The 27,312-nt window shown below is 35.5% G+C and overlaps 4 protein-coding genes and 1 pseudogene across 13 annotated transcripts; 3 read left to right on the top strand and 2 right to left on the bottom strand.

Moving 5' to 3' along the window:
- The first annotated feature begins 2,333 nt into the window (after nucleotides 1–2,333).
- Nucleotides 2,334–8,320, top strand: LOC105170074 (protein IQ-DOMAIN 5). 5 transcript variants are annotated; one of them, XM_011090677.3, is made up of 7 exons: nucleotides 2,334–2,352; nucleotides 3,376–3,470; nucleotides 4,159–4,791; nucleotides 4,879–5,106; nucleotides 5,778–5,891; nucleotides 6,709–7,228; nucleotides 7,612–8,320. In XM_011090677.3, exons 2-7 carry the CDS (start codon nucleotides 3,387–3,389, stop codon nucleotides 7,758–7,760), a joined length of 1,728 nt encoding a protein of 575 aa, XP_011088979.1. In that variant the 5' UTR covers nucleotides 2,334–2,352; nucleotides 3,376–3,386; the 3' UTR covers nucleotides 7,761–8,320. The 5 variants fall into 5 exon arrangements, with proteins under 5 accessions (XP_011088979.1, XP_020552548.1, XP_088741378.1 ...); XM_020696889.2 differs by lacking the exon at nucleotides 2,334–2,352 and adding an exon at nucleotides 2,880–3,204 and having other exon boundaries at nucleotides 3,376–3,461; XM_011090676.3 differs by lacking the exon at nucleotides 2,334–2,352 and adding an exon at nucleotides 2,884–3,204.
- A 687-nt stretch (nucleotides 8,321–9,007) lies between these two features.
- LOC105170072 (glycosyltransferase BC10) lies at nucleotides 9,008–11,314 on the top strand. Its single transcript, XM_088884378.1, has 2 exons — nucleotides 9,008–10,353; nucleotides 10,957–11,314. The coding sequence occupies exon 1, from the start codon at nucleotides 9,257–9,259 to the stop codon at nucleotides 10,340–10,342; it is 1,086 nt and encodes a 361-aa protein (XP_088740504.1). The 5' UTR covers nucleotides 9,008–9,256; the 3' UTR covers nucleotides 10,343–10,353; nucleotides 10,957–11,314.
- A 1,247-nt stretch (nucleotides 11,315–12,561) lies between these two features.
- LOC105170071 (Protein kinase superfamily protein) lies at nucleotides 12,562–16,163 on the bottom strand. Of its 5 annotated transcripts, XR_002287757.2 has the most exons (9): nucleotides 15,938–16,161; nucleotides 14,736–14,991; nucleotides 14,384–14,436; nucleotides 14,256–14,323; nucleotides 13,819–13,908; nucleotides 13,645–13,717; nucleotides 13,271–13,575; nucleotides 13,062–13,149; nucleotides 12,562–12,827 (listed from the first exon to the last, which is right to left on the bottom strand). XR_002287757.2 is itself a non-coding variant. In XM_011090671.3 (8 exons), exons 1-7 carry the CDS (start codon nucleotides 16,008–16,010, stop codon nucleotides 13,271–13,273), a joined length of 918 nt encoding a protein of 305 aa, XP_011088973.1. In that variant the 5' UTR covers nucleotides 16,011–16,161; the 3' UTR covers nucleotides 12,562–13,149. The 5 variants fall into 5 exon arrangements, 3 of the variants coding, with proteins under 3 accessions (XP_011088973.1, XP_020552229.1, XP_088740547.1); XR_848471.3 differs by having other exon boundaries at nucleotides 13,062–13,575; nucleotides 15,938–16,160; XM_011090671.3 differs by having other exon boundaries at nucleotides 12,562–13,149.
- A 775-nt stretch (nucleotides 16,164–16,938) lies between these two features.
- On the bottom strand, nucleotides 16,939–19,630 carry LOC105170070 (uncharacterized). Of its 2 annotated transcripts, none has more exons than XM_011090669.3 (3): nucleotides 19,398–19,630; nucleotides 18,127–18,277; nucleotides 16,939–17,942 (listed from the first exon to the last, which is right to left on the bottom strand). In XM_011090669.3, the coding sequence occupies exons 1-3, from the start codon at nucleotides 19,473–19,475 to the stop codon at nucleotides 17,281–17,283; spliced, it is 891 nt and encodes a 296-aa protein (XP_011088971.1). In that variant the 5' UTR covers nucleotides 19,476–19,630; the 3' UTR covers nucleotides 16,939–17,280. The 2 variants fall into 2 exon arrangements, with proteins under 2 accessions (XP_011088971.1, XP_088740539.1); XM_088884413.1 differs by lacking the exon at nucleotides 19,398–19,630 and adding an exon at nucleotides 19,109–19,373.
- A 3,919-nt stretch (nucleotides 19,631–23,549) lies between these two features.
- On the top strand, nucleotides 23,550–24,962 carry LOC105170240 (E3 ubiquitin-protein ligase PUB23 pseudogene; annotated as a pseudogene).
- The last annotated feature ends 2,350 nt before the right edge of the window (nucleotides 24,963–27,312 follow it).

Below are 27,312 nucleotides of genomic sequence, written 5' to 3' on the forward strand. Positions count from 1 at the left end.
ACTTATGAGTATTATTGGGATAACAATAAAATTAGTATTGCGGTATCATAACCGTCATTTGTAATAGAAAAATACATTTTCTTTTTTATATAATATAAATGAATAAAATTAAAAATTGCTATAATTATTTTAATTTAAGAATTGAAATTCGAAATATTGCACAACTTAATCACCGTACTACTATCAATGTGTGGGTATCGAGTTGGGTTCGGCAATCTGAATAAATCACGTTGGGTAATTGATATTTAGAATAGTTGGAATAATTACTCGATTCTAACTCAAATTTTATGGATATTCAAGAGTGCCGATATTGCATTTTTCTTTACTTTTTTGTTATGATGATAGTTATTGCGATATGCAATCCTTGCAAATATATAGAAAATAATTGTAGTGTGAGATGAAGAGAAAAAAAAAAATTATGGAAGAAAAACAAAAAAATAGTGGTGTGGGGAATGAGAAAGAGGAAAAAGAAAAAAAGAAAAAATAAAGTAGAGTGAGGTGAGAAAGAAAAAATAAATTATAATTATTGATTTATTAAAAGATGATAATTTGTGATAGTTAAAAAACATTAATAATAAAGCGGGACAGAAACGAGGAGTAATGGGTGAGAGAAAAAAATATATAATTGTAAGATTATTAAAAAAAATATTGAAATTACTATTCTGATTATTTTTATTTTATTAAAGATAAATGAATTAAATAGTAAATTTGGATAGTATTCAAAAAATAGTACGACAAAAGATTTTTTTTTTTATAGATATTCACAAATTTAGCATTACAAATTTAATGACTTATAGTTTTTCTTTAATATATAACTTTTAGTTTTGAGTTTATAAAAGTTATGAATATTTTAATATACTATATTAGTAATTTAGTATAATAAGAAATTTAAATTCAATCAACTGAACTATTATTACACAACAAACAGTTAAAACACACCAAGAAAACTGAACAGACAGAATTCCCCTACTTGAACTTTATAAATCGAGTATCGGGTTGTTATTAAATAGAAAAATATATTTATATATTCAGACTTGATCGGGACTCAAATTATTCGACCAAAATGTTCGCTCCTAATTATAAACCGAATCGAGCCATAATCTTCACCGAAAAAGTATTGTAACAAGATTATCATCAATTCATAATATACTCACAAAATATAATAAATTTTATATTATTAATAAATTTTCGAGCTCATGATATTTAATAGCAAAACTATTAACCTAAAAGAACATCGACTCAGCTTTGCCCTATAATTGTATAAATGATTATAAGATAATTAATCATAAAAAAAACAATTTTATAAAAAGTGACTATAAAAAAATGATGTTGAATTCCCTCCTTAAATAAAAGGAGCAAACAAAACAAAAGATGAAATAAAAAATAATTACCGATTCTACAGTATAATTTCTCCGTTAGATTCTTATTTATCCACACAACAAAACAGTTAAAATTGATAATATCGTATATTCAAATAAATCGACGGTAAATATCGATGTAACTCCGCTACGTGCTCTTGACCACATTTTTTGGATGGAGTCTTTATTTTCGTTGTTTCTCCAACGCTAATGTATTCTTACAAACATAAACGCACAAAAAATGAAAAAGGAAAAAAAAACACCTCTCTTTGTTGTCTTCTTTTTCTTTTTTCGTTGTTGTTGTACAAAAATAAAAGGGAATAAATCCATTTTCAACTTCACTTTGGAAAAATTATAAAAATCATTACACAAAAGATCTGAAATTTACTTTTCCAAATTCTCCAGCGTCGACTGAAGTTGCATGGATTTAGTTACAACCTTTTTATTGGATTTAAGAATATAAATCCACCATATTTCATTTCCTGGAGCAGCAAGAAATATAAGGTTTTCTCATTTCTTTTTTTCGTATTTATTCATATCCGAGCATGTGTTTACGTATCTAAATGTTTTCGGGGTCTATTTGATTTTTCAGGGTAAAAAAAGATATATATATCATTTGCCTCATTGCATTTTTGTAGCCATGATCTCTCAAGAAAAATATATATGTTTGTGATCCTAAAATTTGCATTATTTCTCTCGTCAACAAACATCTTGCATCAGTTTTTACATTTTGACTGTCCGGGTAATTTTGTTGCAAATGTATATTTTTTTATATATTACAGTTTGTGATTTTGGTTAAAACTTCAAACTAACTCAAATTATACACATGATTTACATGAGGTTTTGCCTCTTTTGTTGTCATTACATGTTTTTTTAAAGACATTGATTATATTTGACATTCCAAAAAAATATACTAAAACAATACCAATTTTCAATTTCAGGTCTAAGTTTAAGGAATTAAAGCGCTTCTAAACCCAGATAAAATAATTTGGAGGTTAGTATGTGTTTTTATCATATTGCAAATATGCTACTTTTTTCTTTTTCTTTTTAATTTCAATTGTGAATTTGTGGGACTACATGCTACAAAATATATAAACACTAAGTGCTACAAAGATTTAGACGAGTTTATAAGCAATTTAATGATTAATAATAGTAATATATTATAATAACTCACATAAAATAAAATATATATACCCATAAGTTCGATGGGACTCGAATTTGTTTATGGGACCTCAATCTTAATTTTATCATTAAGTTGAGGCATCATTAGTGTTTGTGGAAAATTTTATACATACAAACTTGATTAATTAATAAAAATGCGATTACAATGTTCCCATCATTATGGTAAATTCTTTATATTATTTTTTGGTTTATAAATTAAATTGTAATCCTAAAATTTACAATTTTTTAATACACACGTATCAATCCATTCGTGCATCTACCTTATATAATTCGAACTCAAAACATCCGACAGAAGATTTTATGCCCACGATGATTGAATCCGAAGATCCGAGTTCTTAACCCGTATCCTGTCGGTTAGAGTGCGGATAGGACTGACTCAATTCAAATCCAAGAGTTATCCGAGACCGTATTTGATTAGAATCCGGGACCGCCTTCTATTCGTTTAGGCCCAACTAGTTCCATTATTGTTTGTCAGTTTTGTGTCCTCTGTCGACCGTCGGCGATGGGTCCATCATTTCCGGAAATAGGTTTCAGATCTATAGAATTCTCGTTGAACTCTCCAAGTTGTCTCCATAAATTATCCGAAACGAACTTCCGGTATGTGGATAGTGATTTCACGATGACAGAAATTGGGGTGTCCTGAAATTAGGAGCTGTTACAGCAGGTTAGTTCGGTTCTCCTCTCAATTCAGGTGCTCGGGGAGCTGGAGATGAAGTATTTAACTCGTATTACACTCTGTTGAACTATTCTGAGTGGAAAATTGCGGCTTCTTTTATGAAATTGTTTCTTGCATGCATGCCGAATTGTCATTCTTTCTTTAACCTCTTTGTGGCAGGTCTGACAGAAATGGGTGCGCCGAAGAAATGGGTCAAAGCTTTGCTTAATTTGAAGAGATCCAATAAATCACCGTCTCCAGAGAAGGTTGAAAATGTCAGTGGAAGTTTCTGATTATATTTTTTATCCCCCCATCCTCCACCACGCACACACACAAAAGAGAAGGCATATTTTTAACCATATGTTGTAATTTTCCTACATTAAGCTGCGCAAAATTGGTGGAAGCAGAGAGCTATGCATAGTCAATTTAGCTGCCCATAAGTAGAGGAAGTAGCGCGGGATTAGTTTTAATGAATGGTTTGGACAAAACAATGTTTCTTGTTCTTTCTTTCGTTCCCCCCCCCCCCCCCCCCCCCCCGAGTTTAACTTATTTTCTTTCTCAATTCATAATAGAATATATTTTTTCATAGATCACGGAATTTGATAAAATTATCTTCTTACTTCTGGAACCCTTTCTACATAGCCTGTCCTCATTCTAGATTAAGAAAATGAACTAAAAATAGGGTGTTTATAGAAGCTGAGGAAGGAAGAAATTTCTTTACATCCAAACCCATGGCCCTGGACCATCACTTGCAAATCCCCTGGTTTTTAGGAATTGGTAGAAGCACCTGCTTTTTTTCCAACTCAACTGCCACAGTCCTTTCTCCTTGCCGCTCAAACTGTGCACAGCTACAGCAGTCCTTTCGAATGTTACTTAATAGTAATATTTCTATTAAGTTCCAGATATAAGGAATTTGATTGAACGGGCATGAACTTATAATCGCAAATTGGTTTCGCCGTACAGGGGTCTGGGAGCACCGACACGATTTGGGACCAAAGGACACACTCAGCTGAAATTGATAGTGTTATACTTGAAAATGAGTTGAATCAGAATGTCGCTACAGAAATAGAAGGTGCTGAAGATGCAAACTTCCAGTCAGTTTCAGACTCAGCTAGCTCGCCTTCTACTTCACTTCAGGTGCAAAATGCTGCTGAAGACGCAAATTTCCAGTCAGTTTCAGATTCAGCTAGCTCGCCTTCTCCTTTACTTCAGGTGCAAAATGCTGCTGAAGATGCAAACTTCCAGTCAGTTTCGGACTCAGCTAGCTCGCCTTCTACTTCACTTCAGGTGCAAAATGCTGCTGAAGATGCGAACTTCCAGTCAGTTTCGGACTCGGTTAGCTCGCCTTCTACTCAACTTCAGGTGCAAAATGCTGCTGAAGATGCAAACTTCCAGTCAGTTTCAGACTCGGTTAGCTCGCCTTCTACTCAACTTCAGGTGCCAAATGCTGCTGAAGATGCAAACTTCCACTCAGTTTCAGACTCGGCTAGCTCGCCTTCTACTTCACTTCAGGTGCAAAATGCAACTCAATTTGAACAGAATATGGGAGAAGAATGGGCAGCCATACACATCCAAACAGCGTTCAGAGGATTTTTGGTATACAAGTCATTCTTTTTCTAGACTGCTAAGTTACTTTCTAACCTTCCAATAACTCATGTATTCCTTTATTTTGTTGCCTATCAGGCTAGACGAGCCTTACATGCTTTAAGAGGACTGGTGAGACTTCAAGCTCTTGTCAGGGGTCATGCTGTGAGAAAGCAATCTGCCATTGCTCTCCATTGTATGCAAGCTTTAGTAAGAGTTCAGGCTCGCGTCCGAGCGAACCGTGTTCGTATGACATTAGAGAATCAAACAGCAGAGCAGAAACTTCGACAACAACTCGAACACGAGGCTCGTGTTAAAGACATTGAAGTAAGCTGCAGACCCTAATAATATTTTTTTGAAATGGTTCTCACTTCACACTATTTTAGAGAAATTTTGCATGTTGATGGACATATAAATTACTTACAAATAGCACATCAGAAACTGATATAGCTTCATAGCTCCAGGAGTTTCCTTTCTTTCTAACTTTCAGTTAACTTGGACTCTCGCTCATATGCAAGTGCTGAAATAGGTAAACACAAATTCTTCTGACAATAGAATATATCAAGATAAGAGAAGAAGTTGGGATTAAGTTTATTTTTGCTCGAGTATCATTGTTACTCTATCCACCATCATTCTTCTGTGGGTTGGCTATGAACATTATTGTTGGTTATGTAGTATTACTTAATCTTATATTGTTTTCCTTGATAAAAAGAGTTGGCATATCACTGTGGAATGAATCCTTGGCTGGTAAAAAATTCTGGCGTGTTTCATGAATGTGCATTAGATCATTGGATACAGACAACTGACAACCCTTCTGCCATGCCTTTGCATGGCGAGGTCTCATATTTATAAATATTTATGTGGACCCAATCTTATTCCTAAATTGGTGAAAACCTTACATGATCTAGAAACACTCCACTTTAATGCGTTGGTTCGGAGCATTATTTAAACTACTGCCACTTACTTTTGTTTCTCTAATTTGTTGACTGTTAATACAGGAAGGGTGGTGTGGCGGTGGTAGGTCTGCTCAAGAAATTCAAGTCAAGTTATTGAAAAGGAAGGAGGCAGCGGCTAAGCGTGAAAAAGCTAAGGCTTATGCTTTAGCTCGCCAGGTAAACACTTTTACAGTCAGCCCAAACATAATTTAGCTAAAATGATTAGAAAGTACAATATTTTATACCAACCTATCATATTCATTACAAATTATTAGTTACTCTATATATCTTTGAATTGCTACACTAAAAGTATCTCGTCAGATGCTTACCGGAAAGAAAAAAACGGTTGTAAAAAGATTTAAAACCATATGTTAGAGTGTTCAGTCAGAAGTTCCTTAGACTTAGCATCAGCATTGCGAGGCATGAGTAACATATTTTGGCATTTGTTATACAGAATGTATCTTGATAGGAAGTTGATAGGAATGTTTGGTAGAGTTTCACAGACTTGTGTTGTATGGTTTATGAGATTTACTGAGAACTTTTGTGGTTTAGTTTGTGTACTCTGTCCTTTCGGAGGGATTTTGAGCATGGACCAAGATCATTTTATATAAATGTTCGAGTGAGTTTATTGAGGTAAAGATTAGAAGAGAGTTTATGGAATGGAGGATTTCTTGCATTATTCTGCTAGACTGCAAGTTACTTAATTGTGATCAGGGGCACAACAGAATCTTACATCCTTAAGGTCTTGAAATTCTGGCATCAACTGCCCTCTTCTTTTGTTCAAATTAAAGAAAGATCACTGGGGTAGAGCGTCATTCTTGGATTCTTATGGTAAACTTCTGCAGTGACATAATTTGAAGACTGAATCTTTAAGACCTTAAGATTTTTACTTTGCATTTTGAGAAGAACAGAAATCACAAGTTCTTTGATGGAAAAATTTGTCATCATTCTTTCAATTTCCTAATGTGCTCAAATAGAATCCTTCTTGTAACAGTGGCAGGCAGGGTCAAGGCAACAGGTAATACCTGCTGGTCTTCAACCGGATAAGAGCAACTGGGGCTGGAATTGGTTGGAGAGATGGATGGCTGTTCGCCCATGGGAAAATTGCTTGTTAGACATTGACCTGTTAGATGAAATAGGAGCTGGTGAGGCTGAATCTGCTGATGTACAGGATGTACCCGCAACTCAGTCAATTTCCACAGGGAAAAGATCAATGTCAAATACTAGAAATGGGAAAATGGTTCCTCGTTCAAGCAATAACTCAAACATTTCAAATGGGAAGAGGGCTGCCTCTCGTTCTGAAGGCTGCAGCTCTGCACCCAGCAAGTCACCAAATGTGCAAGCAACACCAACCACGCTTGTTTCTAATAGGAGTTCTAGGCCTGTTTCCAGAAACTTGGTTGGGGAAGCTGCCTCAACGACCAAACTTGGACCTAGATCACGCAGTACTCCTAAACAGAGATCAGCACTTGAAGATAAACCAGGAAATAAGCGATTGTCGCTGCCTGACAGCGGTAAGTCTCTCTCTCCCCTCGTTCCAAGCACATCTATATGGCACAGAACATACTGGCTCTACTCAAAACAATTTTTTGCTGGTATTCCATAATTGCTAACATGAATATTTTTACCATACTTATAATTTTGAATACATACCCATCCAAATTCAACCCAAAATGTTTTCTGATTCAACCTGTGAAATTTCTCTGGTTCCACTAGTAATGCAAATATTCAAATCCATGTCATTCTAGTTCATAAAGGCCACTTCTGAAAATCATTTGAATTCTGTCAATCAAGTATGATGGTGCATACATGGCTGAACCAAGTGTGAAGTCACTCAGTATCTTCCCTTATGAGCAAATTTGAATTTGCCTGTTTTTTTGCAATCTGATTTGACCAGGGGTGCGGCATGGGGCTGAACCAGTCAAGCTACTCAATCGGCCTGCTGTTAAAAGGATTCCTATTGCTCCAAAGTCCATGAAGGCCAAAACCAAACTGAATGCGAATGATATCAAGCCCCCAAAGCTCACTCCACAAGTCGCTCGTTAACTTTCCAATAACAGCACAATGTCCTCTTGTATTCTGCAGCAGCCACTTCCATTAACGGCATGGTCGTGTATAGATGCTCTGTATCAGTTCCTGATTCTTCTATGAATAACGGCTGAGATAGGAGGCAGACTGCTTGTTGATTACATAAGATAGACGGGTACAAACACCAACTGTCGACGTAAAAAATTGTTGTTTTCATTGGTTCATCAGCATTATCATTCGTCTCCTACTCAAGCTACCAGATGCCTGTTCTCCTGGCACTATATCTACCTCTCTACACTTAATGTTAAGATAGAGTGGTTGTACCTTGTTCCCTCACCAATGAGTTCACATTGAATTATTCGACCGAGTTGAAAAGTGAACCGCGATAGCCGTGCAATTCGACCTATGCGGCGGGGTTTCATATCTTCTTCATCAATGTTATGGATTCTCCAGGAAAAGAAATGTTATCGTACTACTATTTAGTATTTATTTACATGGAGTAATGAATTTGGTCTGTCTATGTTTTTTACATTACATTGTTTTTGGAGCTGTAAATGGAATTGTCTAATTAGATTTCATTTCATGTGCATATCTTGTTTCTGGTGAGTTGTATGATGGGAAGACGACGAAAACTCCGAATAAAAGATTACTATCCACCAATCTAGAGACGACCTCATCACTTCACTCTTTACGAGCTAAAACCTCAAATACTGCAAACTGAACATAGATTCCTGTTGGAGGCTTTGGTGAAAGAATCTCTGTCTTGCCTTTTACACGCGGCCTCCTTTCATTTGTCATTTTTTTTTAATTATGTGAATAGCCCACAACACCAAGATTGGATCCATCTTGAATCACATTTAATGATGCATCATGATCCACTATCGAGTTTGGAGTAATATGGAATAAAATTTTTGGATTGGATACATGAATATATATATATCTATGTATGTATGTTAGAAAATCAGTTAATATAATAAGAAAAAATATTAAATTAGATTGTTTTGTTTTGTCGATCAAATTAACGTTTGGTGGTGTGGTGTGTAACTGTGAATGAAGAGAGAGACCAAAGTGAGGTAACTAAAATGTCGGAAAAAGTAACTGGAAAACAAAACAGTATTTTGTTTGGATATAATAAACAGAAAACAAAAATGAGAAAAGAGAATAAAAGAAAAAAGGTGATATGATGTTAACGCCGTCATCCACTTCCGTCATATCTGACTTCCGCCACACCCGCTACCCTTTTCCCTTAGTTTCCCCCCATTTGTTCACTCTCTCCTTCAGTCTCTATCTATCACCAATCCATTATACCCCCAACACCCCAATATCCCCTTCCTCACTTCTCCATCAACATTCTCGTTTCTTAGACCACCGTAACCCACCAATCGCCGCCGCTCCAAACCCCAGCGCCACCGCTCGCACAATATTAGGTCTCCCCTAAAACCCCTTAAACCCATTATATGTACTGATTAACCAAGAAAAGGAGAGAGAGAGAGAGAGAGAATAGAACCGCAGCCATGCCGGTGATCTCCACTTCCTCCTCCCCACTAATCCCAGCCCTTATCCTCCTCCTCTCTTTGCCGGTTTTGTTCTTCTTCGTAGCCCCGCGGATACTCCCTCCACGCCAAATCTCTATCTCCCTACCTGATGAGCTCGACGACCTCTCCCTCTTCCACAAAGCCATCGCCATGGATTCCGCCAATTTCTCCCGCCGTCCCACCCGCCTCCCCGCCGCCAAATCTCACCTCTCCGCCTCCCTCCGCAGGCCCAAAATCGCTTTCCTTTTCCTCACAAATTCCCCCCTCCATTTCGCCCCTTTATGGGAACGCTTCTTCGCCAATGTCACCCCCAAACACTATAATATATACATCCACGCCGACCCTTTTGTCAAAATCCCTCCTCCAGAAGGCGTTTTCAAAGGAAAAATTATCCCTTCAAAGAGAACCCAAAGATCTTCCCCTACTCTCATCTCCGCCGCTCGCCGCCTCCTCGCCACCGCGATGCTCGACGACCCTTCCAATGCGTACTTCGCGCTGATTTCCCAGCACTGCATCCCGCTTCACTCTTTTAATTATTTCTACAATTTTCTCTTTGATCTGGGCAGATTGTCGAGGAATTTGGAGTTTTCCAGCTACATTGAAATTCTTGACAATGAACCTACTTTGTGGGATAGGTACAACGCGAGGGGAGAGAATGTGATGCTACCAGAGGTTCATTTCGATGAATTCCGTGTCGGCTCGCAGTTTTTCGTGCTTACACGAAAGCATACTTTGATGGTTATCAAGGATAGGAAACTATGGAGGAAGTTTAAGTTGCCCTGTTTGAATGTCGATTCTTGCTATCCGGAGGAGCATTATTTCCCTACAATGTTGTCGATGCAGGATCCCAACGGTTGTACTCAGTACACATTGACGAGAGTTAATTGGACTGACAGTGTCAACGGGCATCCACATACTTATCACCCTGCTGAAGTGTCCCCTGAGCTGATTTACAGGCTTAGGGAATCAAATTCTAGTTATTCTTATATGTTTGCAAGGAAATTCTCGGCCGATTGCTTGAACCCTTTGATGGAAATTGCAGATTCGGTCATCTTCAAGGACTGATTTTGCCTCTGGTAAGTAGAAGATAATTCCTGCTTGTGCTTACTTTTCTGAAATTGTATGTAGCTTGTGAAGTTGAGTTGACTCGGGTTTATCTTTGTTGAACTAGCTCAGTGGGTCACTTGGGTTGGTGAAGAAGTGGTTCATATTTTGATAATGTGATCCTGTACGGTTCATTTTTGGGTTTCTGTAGATGGTTGGTTGGTCAGTGGAAAGTCATTATCATTTCTTGGCCATTTTTGGTGGATGATTTTGATAGAGTGTGGAGAGAATCCAATGTTAGAGATGTTCTTTATTCAAATTTGGTGACAGTGATCATGCTTCCTGTGGGCTGCAGGATGTAAAAATGTGTCTTTTTGCTGCAATTCTTGGTCATGCTAAACAACCTAAGGTTGAAACAATTAGATTACCCTTTCTTGATCTATGGCCATAAATTATTCTTGTTATTCCTTTCTTGGCATACTTCCAAACAGAGGGGTTTTATAGAAACTTTAGTTGATATCAAGGAGATTATTAATGATCTGAAATTCCGTAGACTTATAGATCTAAAATTAGTCCTTGGTAGAAATGTAACACAGTGTGATCTAACCCCGATGTTCTCCTTGTTTCTTTTGCAGAAGAAGACGCAGACAGGAGGCAAATTTTGAGGCTTTTCAAAGGAAGAAGAATATTGGAGTGCCCAAGTGGGATTAGGTTGTTGAGTGGCTGTTAAAAATAAATGCCCTGAACCTAAGTAACCCAATGTATTCCAACTGAAGCACTGAGGAGCTATTAAACATCTAGGACTACAAACTGTGTCATTGAGGTGTAATTTGGTGGTGTACCATTTGTCATGGTGGTTGAAATAGGAGGTTTAATGCACCCAAAGCAAATAGGGTGGTTGGGATTGTGATTGGGAGTTTGGTCCTTGAAGTTGTTTCTTCTGTACATATGTATGAACGGATGTATGAGAAATTGAACAGTTGTCACTTCTCAGTTCTTGGCTTACCATAATGCACAAATGCCAATTCCTATTGCCTTTCATTTGAGAGATATCATTGTTGATTTATTTGGATTAAGGGCATTAAAGAATGCATAAAGGTATATGAATAACCTTTTTGACGACCGACTCTTTTGTATTTTCACCTTCTTTTTTCTAACTTTGACATTCCCTATCTTTGGCATTGGGTTATCCCATATTCCCAATTGAATTATAATTTGAAATTTGAAAAGCACTTGCAATTTGCAAAGATAAAAATTGTTCAGACTACACCTTTTTGAATACATAATAATGCTTCTTGAAATTGGAAATGTTTCCCCGTTCTGTGCTTCAAAAAGTGAATATTTGAAGGTTACATATCCTAATCTAGTGCAGATTTTTGTGGATGCTTTACTTGAACATTACTTTTACTCATACACTAAAAGACAAAGGAAATAGGAGAGGAGATCAATTGATGTATGGTTCATATTGCTTTATGGAACCAAGTGAAAGGGCAAGTGGTTGCAAGCTGTATGCATTTTGCATCTTGATAATGTGATTTTACCCAATGAATGTCTGTTTGTTTTAATTCTTGTCTCCTGTCCTGTGAAGGACAAAAGTTTGTCCCGTCCAATGTTTTAAAATATCAATATAATAATAATAATAATATATAAGAAGCCTTTTGTTTTAGTAAGGAGTAGGCGGCATGTAATTAATAGATATGAATTAGGAGGGGCGATTGGGGGTAGCTGCTGCAAAAAACACTGAAAGATGCAGTGTCGGTAAAGGGTTTTTCTATTTCCTTAAAAAAGAAAGAAAAGAAATAGATGAAAAGAAAATTTAGTATAATGGAGTTTTCGATGAGTTAAGCAGTAAAATATATTACTAACTATTTTTATATGTAGAGATTTGGTTTGGGTAGTATAGCACTACACTCTATCCCTATCCAACCAACTGTCCATATAATATATGCCCTTTCATTATCCACACCATACATAATAATACTCAGTTGTTACGTGTTACTTATTTCTCACATAAATTGTTCATAAGCTCCAATACATTAATTACTTGGACTGTTGGTATACGCAATTCCGTTATTATTATATTAATGATCACGAAATGATTAAAATTATAGTCTTGAGTAATAATACATCAAATTAAATGTTTTCGGGAGGAGGCGTCAAACAAATTATATAAATAGATGAAGTGGATGGATATAAATGAAAATGCAAAAACAAAATAAAGTAGTTGGTGGGCTATGATATGATACAAGAGAAAACACAACACAACACAACACGCCTATTGTAATTTGTATACAAGACAGCATACATAATAGTTAGTTAGTCGTCCGTGAGAAGACATTAACCAAACACATTTTGTCCTTCAAAACATTTGGATGTAGAGATTGAAGTGCGGAAGAAATAAATGCTTAGACAAGTAGGGAAGTTGATACTTGACTAAACATTTCTACTTTGTGTTTGATTTCATAACATCAATCTGCAGCAGCTTTTACCTATTCTTGAGATTAATCTGTCCAAAAACACACAACTAGATAAACACATTTTTATGATATCAATTTCTACTTTAAGAAAAGACGCTGCTTCTCGCAAATCACAAACAACCTCTAAGCATTGTACAAGATAAATATTCGGTTAACAAGTTGACACCGTGATGCTATAATAACTAGTAAGCTTCATGCTGGAAATTCTTCCTTGTGCTTTGCTATTTTCCCCTTGTAAATTTTAAATACTAAAGTAAAATTACCCGTCTTTCGAGCCAGTAGACATGTAATCTCAGTGATCATAGGTCCAACAGGTCCCTGTGCCTTGGATCAGATGTAACCACATATGATCTAGCATCCAGCAGCAGCAAGTTAGAGCAATATATTGTGTATACCAGAACTGAACAATCGAACAAAATATAGTTTTCTCATGTGAATCTGTACAGAAAGAATCTAACCACCCAATCATTACTTATTTTCGTGTGATTCCTATCTTCTTCTGCAAGTACCATAAGATTTGAGGGGTATATATTCTTGGCTTATCTACAGATTTTATGCATAATCTTGCAACATTTAGAAGACCATTTAGCTCTCTTGGATCATAGTTATTTCCAAGATCAGGATCTATCATCTTGTGTATGGATCTTGGAAAATGAGATTCTTGAACCCATTGGACTAAATCCACACCACCCTTTTCTGATGATTGACCAGTGATCAGCTCCAGAATCACCAAACCAAGTTGGAAGATCATGTTTTTGCATCCCTGCTCTGTGCATTCTGCAACATGAGCAAGATCAGGAAGTAGAAGAATTAAAACTGGATAAGATTTTTGTACAAAACCGATACCTTTTGAACAACGAGAAGATGTCGGTGGCTTCATGCAATTTGCAGCAGCATTAAATAAGCTAATGTCAGAAATCTGTAGCAAGAAGTAGAATGGTTTACTTTTATGTTGTTGGTCTGAAATGGTATCGTCCACTTATAAGGCAAAATGGGCTGAAAGTGTATTTGCATAGCTACCTTTGGGATCAAATTTTCGTCCAACATTATGGTGCTTGAACTTATGGTGACATGATAAATTGGTGGATCACAGAAAAAATGCAAATATTCCTGCATTGTGAGGCTTTCCCAATTAGATGTCAAGGCTTACCCAATACGAGCAAGCAACTGTTTGAAATCTAAAGTATAAAAGCAGCAGAAACAACTGGGAAGTCATGTCGTTCAATGCAATACCATTTCTTGCATATTAGGAGTAATCAAGAGAACCACTTCAACAAATATTCCTGATTATAAATTTACGATGTTCATAAGTATAGCAGTACACATTCTTAACATGATTTATCACTCTCTATTTTCTAAAGGACCGCTTTCATGATGATATGTTCTCAGGGATGATCATTATGAATCAAGATTGGGTATTTAGACTGTATAATGGGATATAAATTTCGAGAACTAACCACTGCAGCAGCTATGCCAATTGCTATCTGTAGCCTTGTTCTCCAATTCAAGGGAGTCTTCAGAGGATCTGACAAGGAAAACTTTCAGACAAGAAAAATAGGGAGAAGAACATTTTCTGCAAAATTACCAGACAGATGCTCCTTTAAGCTCCCCTTTTCCATGTTCTCAAAGACTAGGAACCTGTGAGAAGGCAACAAAGTAATGGGAAGACTCAAACTCCCATTTCAATTAACAACATAGGTCATTCCACCAGAAAAGATCCAACAAAAATGGAATAGGCTAAAAACTGAGATTCCATTAGAATTCACAACTGGCAGTTGCCTAACCGACAGATGCTATAAAATGCTGATAAGAGAAGAAGAAAGAAAAACTAATTTACTGTATCTTCAGGGAAAGCATCTCTTGCAATGAGTAATACTATTATTAAAAAAATAAGATCCAAGAAAGTGCAATCAGTAAGCAGTGATGTAGATTAATACCGCTTAGATCCAGTGGAAAACCCACAAAGGGCAACAATGTGGCGGTGATGCAGACGGCCCAAGAGTTGAACTTCCCTATAGAAGGAATCATCATCTTCATCAGAAAGTTTGACTTCTTTTACTGTAGCAGGATGGCCATTTTGAAATATGGCCTTGTAAGAAGCCCCTCGAGAAGAGCTCTGGATAACTCTTTTAAACCCGTCAGTTGCCTTCTTTATATCTTTGTATGAGAACCATTTCACAAGAGATGGTGGACCTTAAATTTATTCAATGCAAATAATCAAGAAAAATTTGGACATTAGAGATGCGCACATTCTGCTGTCATCCACAGGTAAAACAAATCTCCCTGTATTATGCATGAAAATATATCTTGACAATGACTCAGTATGCAAGTAATCGTCAAGAAAGTGCAGGTAACACCAAGAAACTGCTGGTAACACCATTCGTTTTGACACACTTAGTCAAACATATCCATAGCTTTCTGCAGTATTTGTATAAGCATCACGCAAAAGAGGATCCATAGCATTTATACCAGTAATAGAATTAACGATTTACAATTTTTTCCATCTATAAAATTCTGAAAATAATAAAGAAAAAGGATGTTTCATCCTCCCAAGTACTAGTACATGATCCAGGCCTAGTTCTCCACCCACAATGCCAGATTCTCCTTTTTACCCCCCCCCCCCCCCCCCGCTGTCTTTAGCTAAATTAACTGGCAGAATGATAATGGAAAAAGAATGAAATGAAGCTTTCTAAAACTGAAATACATCCGCAACTCCATTTCATGACAAAGGTCCAGAACACACAGCTCGTGCTGGAGAAACACAATATCAAGACACTGTTCTCGTTTTTATACTTCATGATGATATAAATTATTACCCTCAGTGAAACGAATTTAATCCTTAAAAGGCCAAAAAAAAATTCCGACGCTTGGTCATCTTCATGTCAATAAACCCTTTCAAGGTGGAATGCCAATGAGACCAAATGTTATTGTGATTGGAGAAGCTACTTAGCAAAGAAACAACCCAAAATCCAATATCGGATCCCGACTCTAACTCCTAAATACTCATGATTCGGCCATAATTCTCGAACCCAGAGAAGAACAAGTAGTTCACAGTCACTCCCATTAAATAAAAACACATAATCAAGCAAATTACCAGAAATTAACTGCAAAACCAAGAATCAAGAAACGGTGAGCTCACCGGGTTGGGATCGGAGATGAAACCAAGCAAGAAGCAGCAGCCTGATCTTGAGGATCAAATTTTCATTGCTCATTTTTTCAGTATAATTTGGGAGCAGAGGTGATGGAGTATTAGAGTGACGGCGGTGGAAAGAATAATAACTGGAACTGGAGGTACAGCGAAGCTTCGGATCCAAAGGTTTCGCCACCGAATAAGCAAAGAAGTAATAAATTAGGAATAGAATTTTCCACACTTTGTCGTAAGTAGTCACCTTTTCTGTTTGTTCCGTTAATACACAGCTGAAAATAGAATATTATAGTAAGGGTAAAATTGGCATACAAGGCTCCGGATATTTTTTATCCAAATTTCTTTTAATCAATTATATTTGTCCTTACTGTCGCTACATCCTGTAGATTTAATTTATATTAATAATAATGGTATAATAGAGACCTCAAAATCTAAAACAAAGTCCATTCCGCATCAAATTAATTAATATTAGACGTAATTACATTTATATCTCTCAATTTATGATTTTTTATATAAGTTACGCATATTTTTCACGTAAGTACATAAACCACATAGGACCAATTTGTAATGTTATTTATATTTATGAGAGATGTATATGAAATCTTCTAAGAAGTAAGAGTAATTTATATAAATGATATTAAAATTTTTATGTACGTATGTTTTTTCAAAAATTATGAATTATTTATATGAATAAAACATAAGCCTGGAAGTGCAAATGTAATTATCCTTAATAGCAATCTCAATTCAATTTATTCACCACCTTATACAAAACTAAATAATTGAACTTCTGGGTTCTGTTTAATACAGATCCTAGAGGAGGTCATACATCGGAGGAGAAAACACATCATTCACAACGACAGTATTTGTTTGTTTAAACTTACAAGTGAATCTAGAAAGAATCTAATGCAACTTGCATTCTTCTCGCTAGTGCTAAAATAGTAAGAAAGGATTATCGCTGTCTGTCGGGGTGGGTATACCATAAGAGACAACTGAAATAATTGAACCCAATGATGGGTGACCAATCAGAAATATCCAAAAGATCCACCACATACACAACAGCTCTGCGATCATCAGTATAAGAGCATGCGACAGTGCGCATAGAGCAGGTTTAGTTTACAAGTGCCGACTAAAAGTATCCCTGAAACAACTGTCAGAACATCTACAAACTTACAGTTCATGAGGAAGGTGCAGACATCAACATCAATTGCTACAAGAATTTCTAACCAGTTATTTCTAGAGCAGATCTACAATCGAAGGTTAGGATGCTAGCTTAAGGGCAGATGGAGTATGAGAGTACAACATGACCCTAACAAAAGAATACAAATTGGTGGAATGCTTTAGCTACTCGTTGCCGGTTCTTGCAAAGCAGAGTCCTTCTCGATGGGTTCGTCCGCCAATTGTTTCTCCTTTGAACTGTCGTGATCCACCACAACTGTTTCTGCACTTTCAACCTTCCCGTCTGGAGTTTTGTTTTCAGCATGACATGCGTCCTTAGGTTCATCGTGCTTTGTATCTGGTACCTCAGAAGATGCCACCTTAGTTTCATCAATCTTTGGTACTGGCACATCATATGATGCCTCCTTAGATTCTTCAAGTTTTGCATCTCCTGCCACAGTAGTTGCATTATCGGGTTCCTCTCTGTTAGCATTTGCATTCTTGGTATTGGCATCATTTGGGAGTTCAACAGCAGAGGATTCAATCTCCTTTTCCTTCTCTACAGCTTCAACATTGAGCTTTTCTAGAAGACCTTCCTCAGTAACTACCTCCCCATCGCCGACATCTTTTATATCCGCAGTAGAAGCCTCTGCACTTCCTTTAGTTTCTTCTGCAGCAGCATCTATATCATCTGTGGCCTCACCTTCAGCATCGGCATGACTCTTCTCATTAGCACCCTTCTTTGAGCTGGATTTTCTTGGCTTTTTCTTGGGGGACTGACTTGCGGGTGCTTCAACTGCCTTCGATTTTTCACTCAATCTAGCAGAACGCCTTGGAGTGTCACCTGGTCAGAACAACAGCAGCAGGTTGATCTCATTTAGCTCCTAAACTACATATGCTCATGACATAGCAAACACATTACAGATGTTCATTTATCTGCTTCTTGCACTCTCAGCAGCATCAAATATTTTCATTTGTTTTAGCACCACAACATGGGTAGGCATGAGAGAAAGAGAGAGAGAGACTACCTGTACTCCAGTCAAATTCCGAGGAAGCAGGTTCCCCAGGATGAGATTTGAGGTACTGCTCTAACTGTCTCTTATTCTTAATCTCTTCTCCAGTGGGAGATACGAAAACAATGTCATTCTTCTGAGGGGTACTGCCTTTCTTTGGAGTAAACTAATAATTTCTCAAAAAAGCAACAAAGAGGAAAACAGAAGTTTAGAAGCAAAGAAGATAAACAAAATCAGAGTAAGTTTCACAGCTAAAATGGAGAATGTAGAAAATTAGCAAGCCATATGCAGCCATTATTAGTTAGGACTATACTTGGGATAGGGCGGAGCCTCTTCAGACCTCCTAAGCGTCTATAGTACCTTGATTTTGACTATATAACTCATGTAGTCTAATTAATGGACACATACACTTACCATAGACAAGTATAAGATATCTTTTGATTCAGCTAAGTAATGCGTATTGCATCACTTTGATGCTATCTGCCAATTGTAAACAACCATCTCATGTTTCTTAAACTCTGCCATACACTTGAATGAGACAGAAAAAAAAACAAAAAAAGTATATTAAACTTTCAGGACCATTGACTCTGTAAGGCTTGTTGATTTCTATGCTCTTGAGTTATTTTCCTACCAATAGGATGGCTTACTAGAAGTTGAATTATCAAAATTAAAGTTACTGCGCAACAATTTTAATTTGCAAAACAGAGTCGGTCCACACTCCACAGGAAGGGGGAAATGGAAATAATGCAAAAGGAAGAAGAGTACCAAATTACTAAAGATGTAATATACATAACAATAACACCTCAACGCTAAATATCATGAAAACATGATCATACTTCACAAAAATCGCATGAATCAGTTTCAGTATACTATGAGTAATTATGCTCATAACTCAAACACATGGACTTATAACTTAATTTTATTTCATTGAAGGGGAAAAAACCTTCAACAATAAAAAACACTCCATCTTTAAAGCTTAAATGCGCAGTCAATTTACACAATCTCGAGAGGGCATTACAGCAAGAGCATCACTTGATCCAAAAAATAATTTCCATAAACATTAAAAAAAGCAAAGTAGGTTTGAACTAAACAGCAACTCAACATCCACAACCACAGAAATCAAAATCGTAGAACCCTCAGCAACTCAAAATCAAAAACACAAGTGCCGCTCACAACAACAGACAAAAATTACATCACCATACAGCCAAACAAAAAAACGAAAGAAGAGAAAAATGCAGCAAATAAAAATAAAGGTCGAAAAGAGGGGGATGAGAGAAGAGAAACACCTTCTTAACCCAGCCAGCTGGAGCAGGTAGCTCGATGGAAACGGCGTCGTTCTGCTGGCTCTCTTCCCCACTAGCCATTCTCCTTTCCTCTTTCGTTATCCTTTTTCAATAAATTAATTCTGGGAATGATTTTCTGAAACGGAGAGAAGGTAAAGGAATTTCTAAACTCAGAGTGCAGGGGATTATTATTATTATTATTATTATTATTCATATATATAAATATATATATTTATTGAGAGGAGAGGAGAGGAGTGGTGAGGTGAAGAGCGTGACAGGTGTGGATCTGGACGTGACGGGAATGATTTAACTGCGATTAAATGTTCCATCTGGCGTCCGGTTAGTTTGGCGGCACTGTGTCGCATTTCATCCTTTCTGTTCTTGTGTTTCAACATTCTCTCTTCAAACATTTCATACTTTTTCTATTTATATATTCTTTTCTTCCCCCTATTCAACTTTAAGCTTTAAACACTATCCATTTCTGTACGCAAAAATAATATTAATTTTTCCTAAGAATTTATTTTCTACTATTAATTCAGTAATGTACAAATTTAAAGAATTTATTTATGATGAAAAATATTATATTTATATTTTTTAATAATATGTGAGCGCCATAAAATACACTATTTTTTGTGTAAATTTTTTAGGATTAATTACATTTATACCTTTAACCTTTGATGTAATCATACAAAATACCCATATTTTTTGAATAATGACAAAACCCTCCTGTAGGTGTTTTCGGAGGGAAAAAAAAGAAGGGGGGCTTGAAAGTGTGAAATGTCAATAGTGCCCTCACGGATAAAGCCTTCTGAAAAAAAAAGAAATAAGACAAAAATGTTTTTTACTGTGTGACAAATTTAAAACGTGCAATGTTATAAATTTAGCTTAAAAATTGTATTAATATATGTATATGTATATATATATTTATGGGTTTATATTTCTCTTCTAGAAAATATTATTCTGACGCCCCCAAAAATTAGTTGGAGGCAATATGGTCCATGAAAATTTATATAAATGTCTTACCAAGGGACATTTTGAAATTTTTAAGAGTATTTTTAACTGATATCAATCTTTTTCATTGAAAAAAGGAGTAGAAGTTGATGTTTTTGTAGATGTATGCGCAATTATATAATATAAATAAATAATTTATGATTCTATGAAATTACATTATAGATTAAGAGATGTATATGTAATTTTTATATTTTTCTTTTGTAAAGTTGAGATGGAAAGTTAGTAAAAAAAAATTTTAGATGCCAAAGTGTAAAAACGGTCATAGTTTAGATGATAGAATGTAATTAATCTATAATTTAATAAGAAATCATTCTTAAATTAGATAAATACTCACACAAGAATGGTTGGAAAGCCGAGCTTTTTTAAGTAAAAGCGATGAACTATTATTAATTGAAATAAATCGATTACAATTACAATCATTTCTGTCTATACTAATATTTAACAAGAACTATTGTAATAATCATATCCTACTCAACAACACCTATTATTATAAGAGACAATATCTCACACACATTGTATGGTTCGAACCCATAATATCTTATAAGATAATGAGATCTCAACTTCGCCAATTGAATTAGATCTCGTTCGCTAATGAAAATGATATCTTAATTAGTGTTGTTTATGGAGTTGTTCAAATTGGTTTAAAATTCTCCTTGGAATAGTTCCATGATAAGATTGAGATTAATTTGTGATTATCGCAAGTAATCAGCTAATAATGTCCTTTGATTATGGATAGTAGAACTTCATTTCATATTTAATTACTCAGTCATAATTGTAATTAACACTATAATTATCATTAACTTTGTCAAATTTATCGACGACGTACGTAGAAGTAATGCTGATCGAGCCAGTCTAACAATGATGTGGACCGGGTTAATTGTACATATTCACTGTCCAATTACGTAGTCGATCGAGGTACATCTTATCATCTTTTACAAACTTAATTTATTAATCAACGTACTGAAATCCAATAAATCTTCGCTACTACAAATTAGAAAAAAACATAGTGTCACTAATAAAAAATTAAGTGATAACATAAAATAATTATAAATTATATACATATGCTAAGTTAATTATTTTAATTTGACTAAGTTATTAATCTTTTTGAAATTTTATTTTATGCGACTATTGCTAATGATATATAGTTAATAGCCTAAAGAAATTAGACATAAAGTTTTCATTATACCATCACCTTTTGAGCACAACGGGAATGGGGGTTAGGATAACATGATTTGAACTTAAGACCTTTTCCTTATCGAAGGAAATATAATATCAATTTAACAAATTCATTGATGTCATAATTGAGATATTATTAAATATGTACGTGTCAAAATTTTTATTATTAATAATGATAACTTATACATTGGGTTAAATGTAATTTACCCCTGTATTATGGGATGAGCAATTTATCCCTGTGAAAAAAAAATCCAGTGATTTATCCCATTGTGTTATTAGAAATAGAGCAAATTACTCCCTTGATGCTTTTCGTGTACTACACGTGCCTTTTTCTTTTTTTGAATCTTTTAATTTAAAATTTAAAATAATATCTTCTTATTTAATAACCATTGGATCTTGGTCAATTTAAAGTTCAAATTTAATTAATAAATTAACGGTATGGAGGGAGAGGGAGAGGGAGGAGGAGGAGGAGGAGGAGGGGAGGGTGGATCTGGGTGGAGGCGGACTGGGCGTGGGCGGGAGGAGAAGGAGGAAGAAAAAGAGGCGAAGATAGAGAAGAAGGGCCGGTCTGGGTGCCGCGGGGTGGGTAGGGGGCAGGGAGGGGGAGGAGGCTGTGGCTATGGGAGGGAAGAGGTGGCGATGGAGGTAGCAGCACGAGGAGGAGGATGGGGGGGAGGGAGCTAAGGTAGGTGGTGAAGCGAGAGGAGGGAGATGGTGGCGGCAGGGTGGCCGCCGCCGGGGCGGTCTAACGAGTTGAGGGAGAAGAAAAAGAAAAATATTTATATATATAATTTTTTATATACTAATATATAATATTAATAAATTAAATATTATTTATATAAATATATATGTATTAATATATTAAATTAATTATATATAAATAAAACAATATTTTATTGATTAAAAAATATACCTAGATGAACGTGGAACGCGTGTAATGCACCGCTGGACTGAGGGGGGTATTTACTCTATTTTTACATGGGATAAATTGCTCATTTTGCATAATACAGGAATAAATTGCATTTTTCCCCTTACACATATGATATAAATGAATTATGTAAAGCACAACATTAAAACATCAAATTAAAATAAAATATCTGATACAATTGAAGTTTAAATTCATAAAAAAACTAGGTTAAATTAACATACATGACTACATACAGTTATCGACCAAGTTGACAAACTTAAAAGAATGTTCCAATCGGACACCGTTGTCATCCCAGTTTGAAACAGAGCGAGGGCCAACACGGCCACAGCGCCGGAATTTACTAAAACACGGGTTATAAGCACAAATATATATGTGTATATATATATATATTATTTCTTCAAATTATTACAATAAAAATAGGTGGAAGTCAAAAGAGGTAGCACCAAAAATACAACGCCGACTTAAAAGTTTGTTGAGGTCTCCCCCTACAGGCATTAATTGTGTTGGTGCCTCATGCATTACATCTACTCACCAATATTCTTTTTTTAATAATACAAAAAGTTCTTTTTTTTATTTTTATTTTTAATGTAATTATATATTTCTACTAATATTAAAAAAAATCCTTTAAATTCACAATCGAATGTTAGTGACTAAATCTATAATTTTAAATATTAATTGATTTTTTTAAATAAGAGTAAATCCGTAACATTTTAATATTATAACACTAATATGGTTGTTGAGATACCTAAAAATGGTAATTTTTTTTGTTTTTTTCTTTATTTTTTCAAATACAATTTATTGATTTATATATTTACTTTAATTTATAATATATTTTATATGAAACATTATTTATTATATTATGGTGCGGCTAGTACAAGAATTTTGAGTTCCTGGAAACCTGGGAAAAAGTCCAAGATTTCAAACTCTCTCTCTCTCTCTCTGCCGTCCCTCCTTGAATTTTCGAGTATGTTGACTCCCTCCTCTTTAAGTCATTAATTGACTCGCCTCACCTTTTCTCCATGCATATAAAATCATATCTTTCTCTCTTCCCAATCTCATCAAACTTCACACAATAATTATGCACCACGCTATCCCCATGTGTTCTATTTTCTGAAAAATCTTCATCTTCATCAGGCTGAGTTCACTTCCCAGCAATTCTCACCATCTTGATGGAAGAATCCGCAGCACACGAAATCGAAATCCCATGTTACTTTCTCTGTCCGATTTCCATGCAGCTCATGAAAGATCCAGTCACGGTCTCGACCGGCATAACCTACGACCGAGAAAACATCGAGAAATGGCTGTTTATTTCATGCAAGAAAACCACCTGCCCCGTCACCCAACAAGACCTTTCCGCCACCGATCTCACCCCCAACCACACTCTCCGCCGGCTGATCCAGGCCTGGTGCACTCTCAACACCCACGAAAGAATCCCGTCGCCCAAGACCCCCGTTGACAGATCCCTTATTCTGAAGCTCCTGAATCAGGCCAAGAACTCACCAAAATGCAGGCTCAGTTGTCTCCGCAGGCTCCGATCCGTCGTGAACAGAAACGAAAGCAGCAGAAACCATCTACGCGCCGCCGGGGCTGTTGAATTTCTGGCATCCGTTTTTAAAGAAAATGAGGACCCGTTTTCTCGGGACGAAGCTTTAAACGTTTTGCGACAGATTGAGTTATCAGATTCAGATTTGAGGAAACTGTTACTGGAAAATGATGAGTTCTTGGAGTCATTGATTGTCGTATTGGAAACAGGGAGTTCCCATTCTCGAGCTCAAGCAATAATCCTATTAAAGTCCGCATTCGACGTAGCAGACCCAGAATATATAATCGGGTCCAGGCCCGAATTATTCAGAGCGATAACCAATATTCTTGGAGACAAGATAAAGATTTCTGCTCAAGCAACGAAAGCCGCACTGAAGCTGCTGGTGGAGCTCTGTCCATGGGGAAGAAACAAGGTCAAGGCGGTGGAGTCCGGCGCCGTGGCAGTTCTGATCGAGCTGCTGCTTGAAACGCCGGAGAGAAGGGCCTGTGAGCTTGCACTTACGGTGTTGGATCAACTCTGCGGATGCGCGGAGGGCCGGACCGCGCTGCTGCGACACGGAGGCGGGTTGGCCGTTGTTTCCAAGAAGATTCTGAGGGTTTCTCAAGGGGCGAGCGAGAAGGCGGTGAGGATTCTGAGTTCAATCTCAAAGTATTCAGGGAATTCTAGGGTTCTTGAAGAGATGATGGAGGTTGGGGTTGTGTCGAAACTGTGCTTGGTATTGCAGGTGAGATGCAGTGAGAAGACGAAAGAGAGGGCGAAGGAGATTCTAAGGAGGCATTCTAGGGTTTGGAGAGATAGTGCTTGTGTTCCACCTCATTTGGGATCTTCTTATCCGTGTTCTTGAGTGGAGGATCTGTGTGTGTTTTGACAAATAATGTGTAAGTTTAATAAATTTGATTTTTTTTTTTTTTTTTTAGAAATTTGAGTTGTAAATATATACAACTTATTGAGATTTGAGGGAATACCCTGAGTTTAATTATGTTGGTTTAATAGTTTTAAATTTATTAATAATTTTTGTTTGAAAATTTTTAATTTATGTTGGAAGGGTTTAAAAAAGATTCAAATATCATTTTCAAATAATTAATATTGTGGTTGAGTTTAAATTTATTTAATTAAGTATGATTTAAAAAGTTTTACTCAATTATTTCTCTCAAATCGGAATTGGTCGATCGAATATCTAGCCTAATTTTTTTCGATATGTTTGTAATACGAGTGTAAATTCCATATAATGCATGCACCGATTAAAATATTAAAGATTACAATTTATATGAAAAAAGACATAAATTCATAGACATATTTATATATTTTGTTTGTATAAAATAATTAAAATACTCAGTCTACTGAGAGGAATACTGAAATATGTTCTTAAATTACTCAAGGTAGAATGATTATTGTCAAATATTTTTTCAGGTATGATCATAATCATGCAAATTAAGCTCTTAGTAACATATATAGCACTATTAATAAATTAGCTCAAGTTTACAACTGAGAAAAATCACTATTTATTGCATACAATCCAGAAACAAAATTTAGTCAATTAGAAGATCCTCTTACTTATTTAAAGATAAATTAATTAATTTTAAAATCATATATTTAATTTTGTTGAAAGGTTAAATAAAATAAAATATAAATTCTTTAGCCCACCAATAATGATACTTCAATATCTAATTAAATAGTTAAAAAATTCAAATATATATAATGTATATCTAATGATAATTACATAAAAAATAAAGTATAAAAAAATATCATTTGCGTGGTTCTAATTATTCATAAATCAAAAATTAAGATGTTAAAAACAAAATTTAATTACCAAAATAATTTTTTATCGTTATTAATTCAGTACACAGACATACCTTTGAATACAAGTAATTACAGAGTCCTAAAAGGGCACAATTATCCCATACCTATACATATTTTTAGGGAAAAATGCAATTGTTATTGTGATATGAAAAATAAGTAAAAAAATTAATAAATCATTCTCTATATTTTGAAAAATAAAATAAAATATCTCCCTATTTAAAGTACTGGAAGTAATTAGTTCATTTTTTTTAAAAAAGAAAATTCTTTTATATTATTTCACATATTATAGGGGATAATTGCATCTAAACCCATGTATATATACACAACATAAGGCAAAGACTATATAAGTAGTAGACAGAAACAGATCCACTCCCATATACATTCAAGAAATCAGGTATGTACGATGGCTGACCATCCTCATGAATTGAACACCGCCGCCGCCGTGTCGTCTGGCAGCGGCCCTCCCAGTCTGCCGCCTCTTTCCTTTCTGCTGCGGCCGGCGTGTTCTGTATTCCTCCAATTATATTTCCGGCGCATCCAAGAAAATTCAACAATATACTATCGCACCTCCTCACCAGATCCGGTGGTATTCATCATGTTGATCAGGAAAACAATGCAGGTCACCGATGGTACTGGATTGATTAATTCAAAAAATAATACTAGTATATTGATAAATTAATATTCAAAATATTAATATATATTCATTTTTTCATAATAATCTACAAATAATTTATTAATGGCAAGAATTTTGTGTAACATAGATAATCATACTCAATTACAGTGGTAATATTTTATGCAAAAGTTTAATTTTTGTGAATGGCAATTTTTATATAATAATTGTTACAATTAAAAGTATAAAGATTGTCATATATAGGAGTAACTAAAATGATTAAATATTCATGTTGTCCAATGCATACACATATATATATATATATATATAGTTCTTGATGATTTTAATTAGTATCATCATTTAATTATTTTGTTGCTTTGATAAATGTACGTATTTTTCTAACTTTATATATATAGCGATTTGGGAAGGTTTTAACGATGATGGTACGTAGATGCAAGTGAAGAAGGAAGAGTAGCATGCATCACCAGAATATCCCTGCATGGAAGCTATTTATTTTCAAGAAAGTATTTAATTAGTTGTTGGGCCTCATCAATTATGCATAATTGTTTACTATTAATTATTTATTACTAGTGATAAATTTTATATACTATATACTAATTAGCATGAAATTCGTGTTATATATGAAAATTTATTACAGTGATAAAACAAAAGTTTTCAACCTGTACTATATCTAATTATTTCTAGTTTTAAGATATCATATAATTTTTATTACTTTTTTGTAGTGATTCGACAAGAAACGTTGATGGTGGATGGTCGGAGGAATAGGTAACCTCAAACTACTTGAAAACAAGGAGTTGTGATGAGCTAAACTCTGTGTAGTGTAGCAGGA

The sequence above is a fragment of the Sesamum indicum genome, linkage group LG9 (assembly GCF_026168435.1).
Source record: "Sesamum indicum cultivar Baizhima isolate 11 linkage group LG9, ASM2616843v1, whole genome shotgun sequence".
In the NCBI taxonomy this organism is placed as follows: domain Eukaryota; kingdom Viridiplantae; phylum Streptophyta; class Magnoliopsida; order Lamiales; family Pedaliaceae; genus Sesamum; species Sesamum indicum.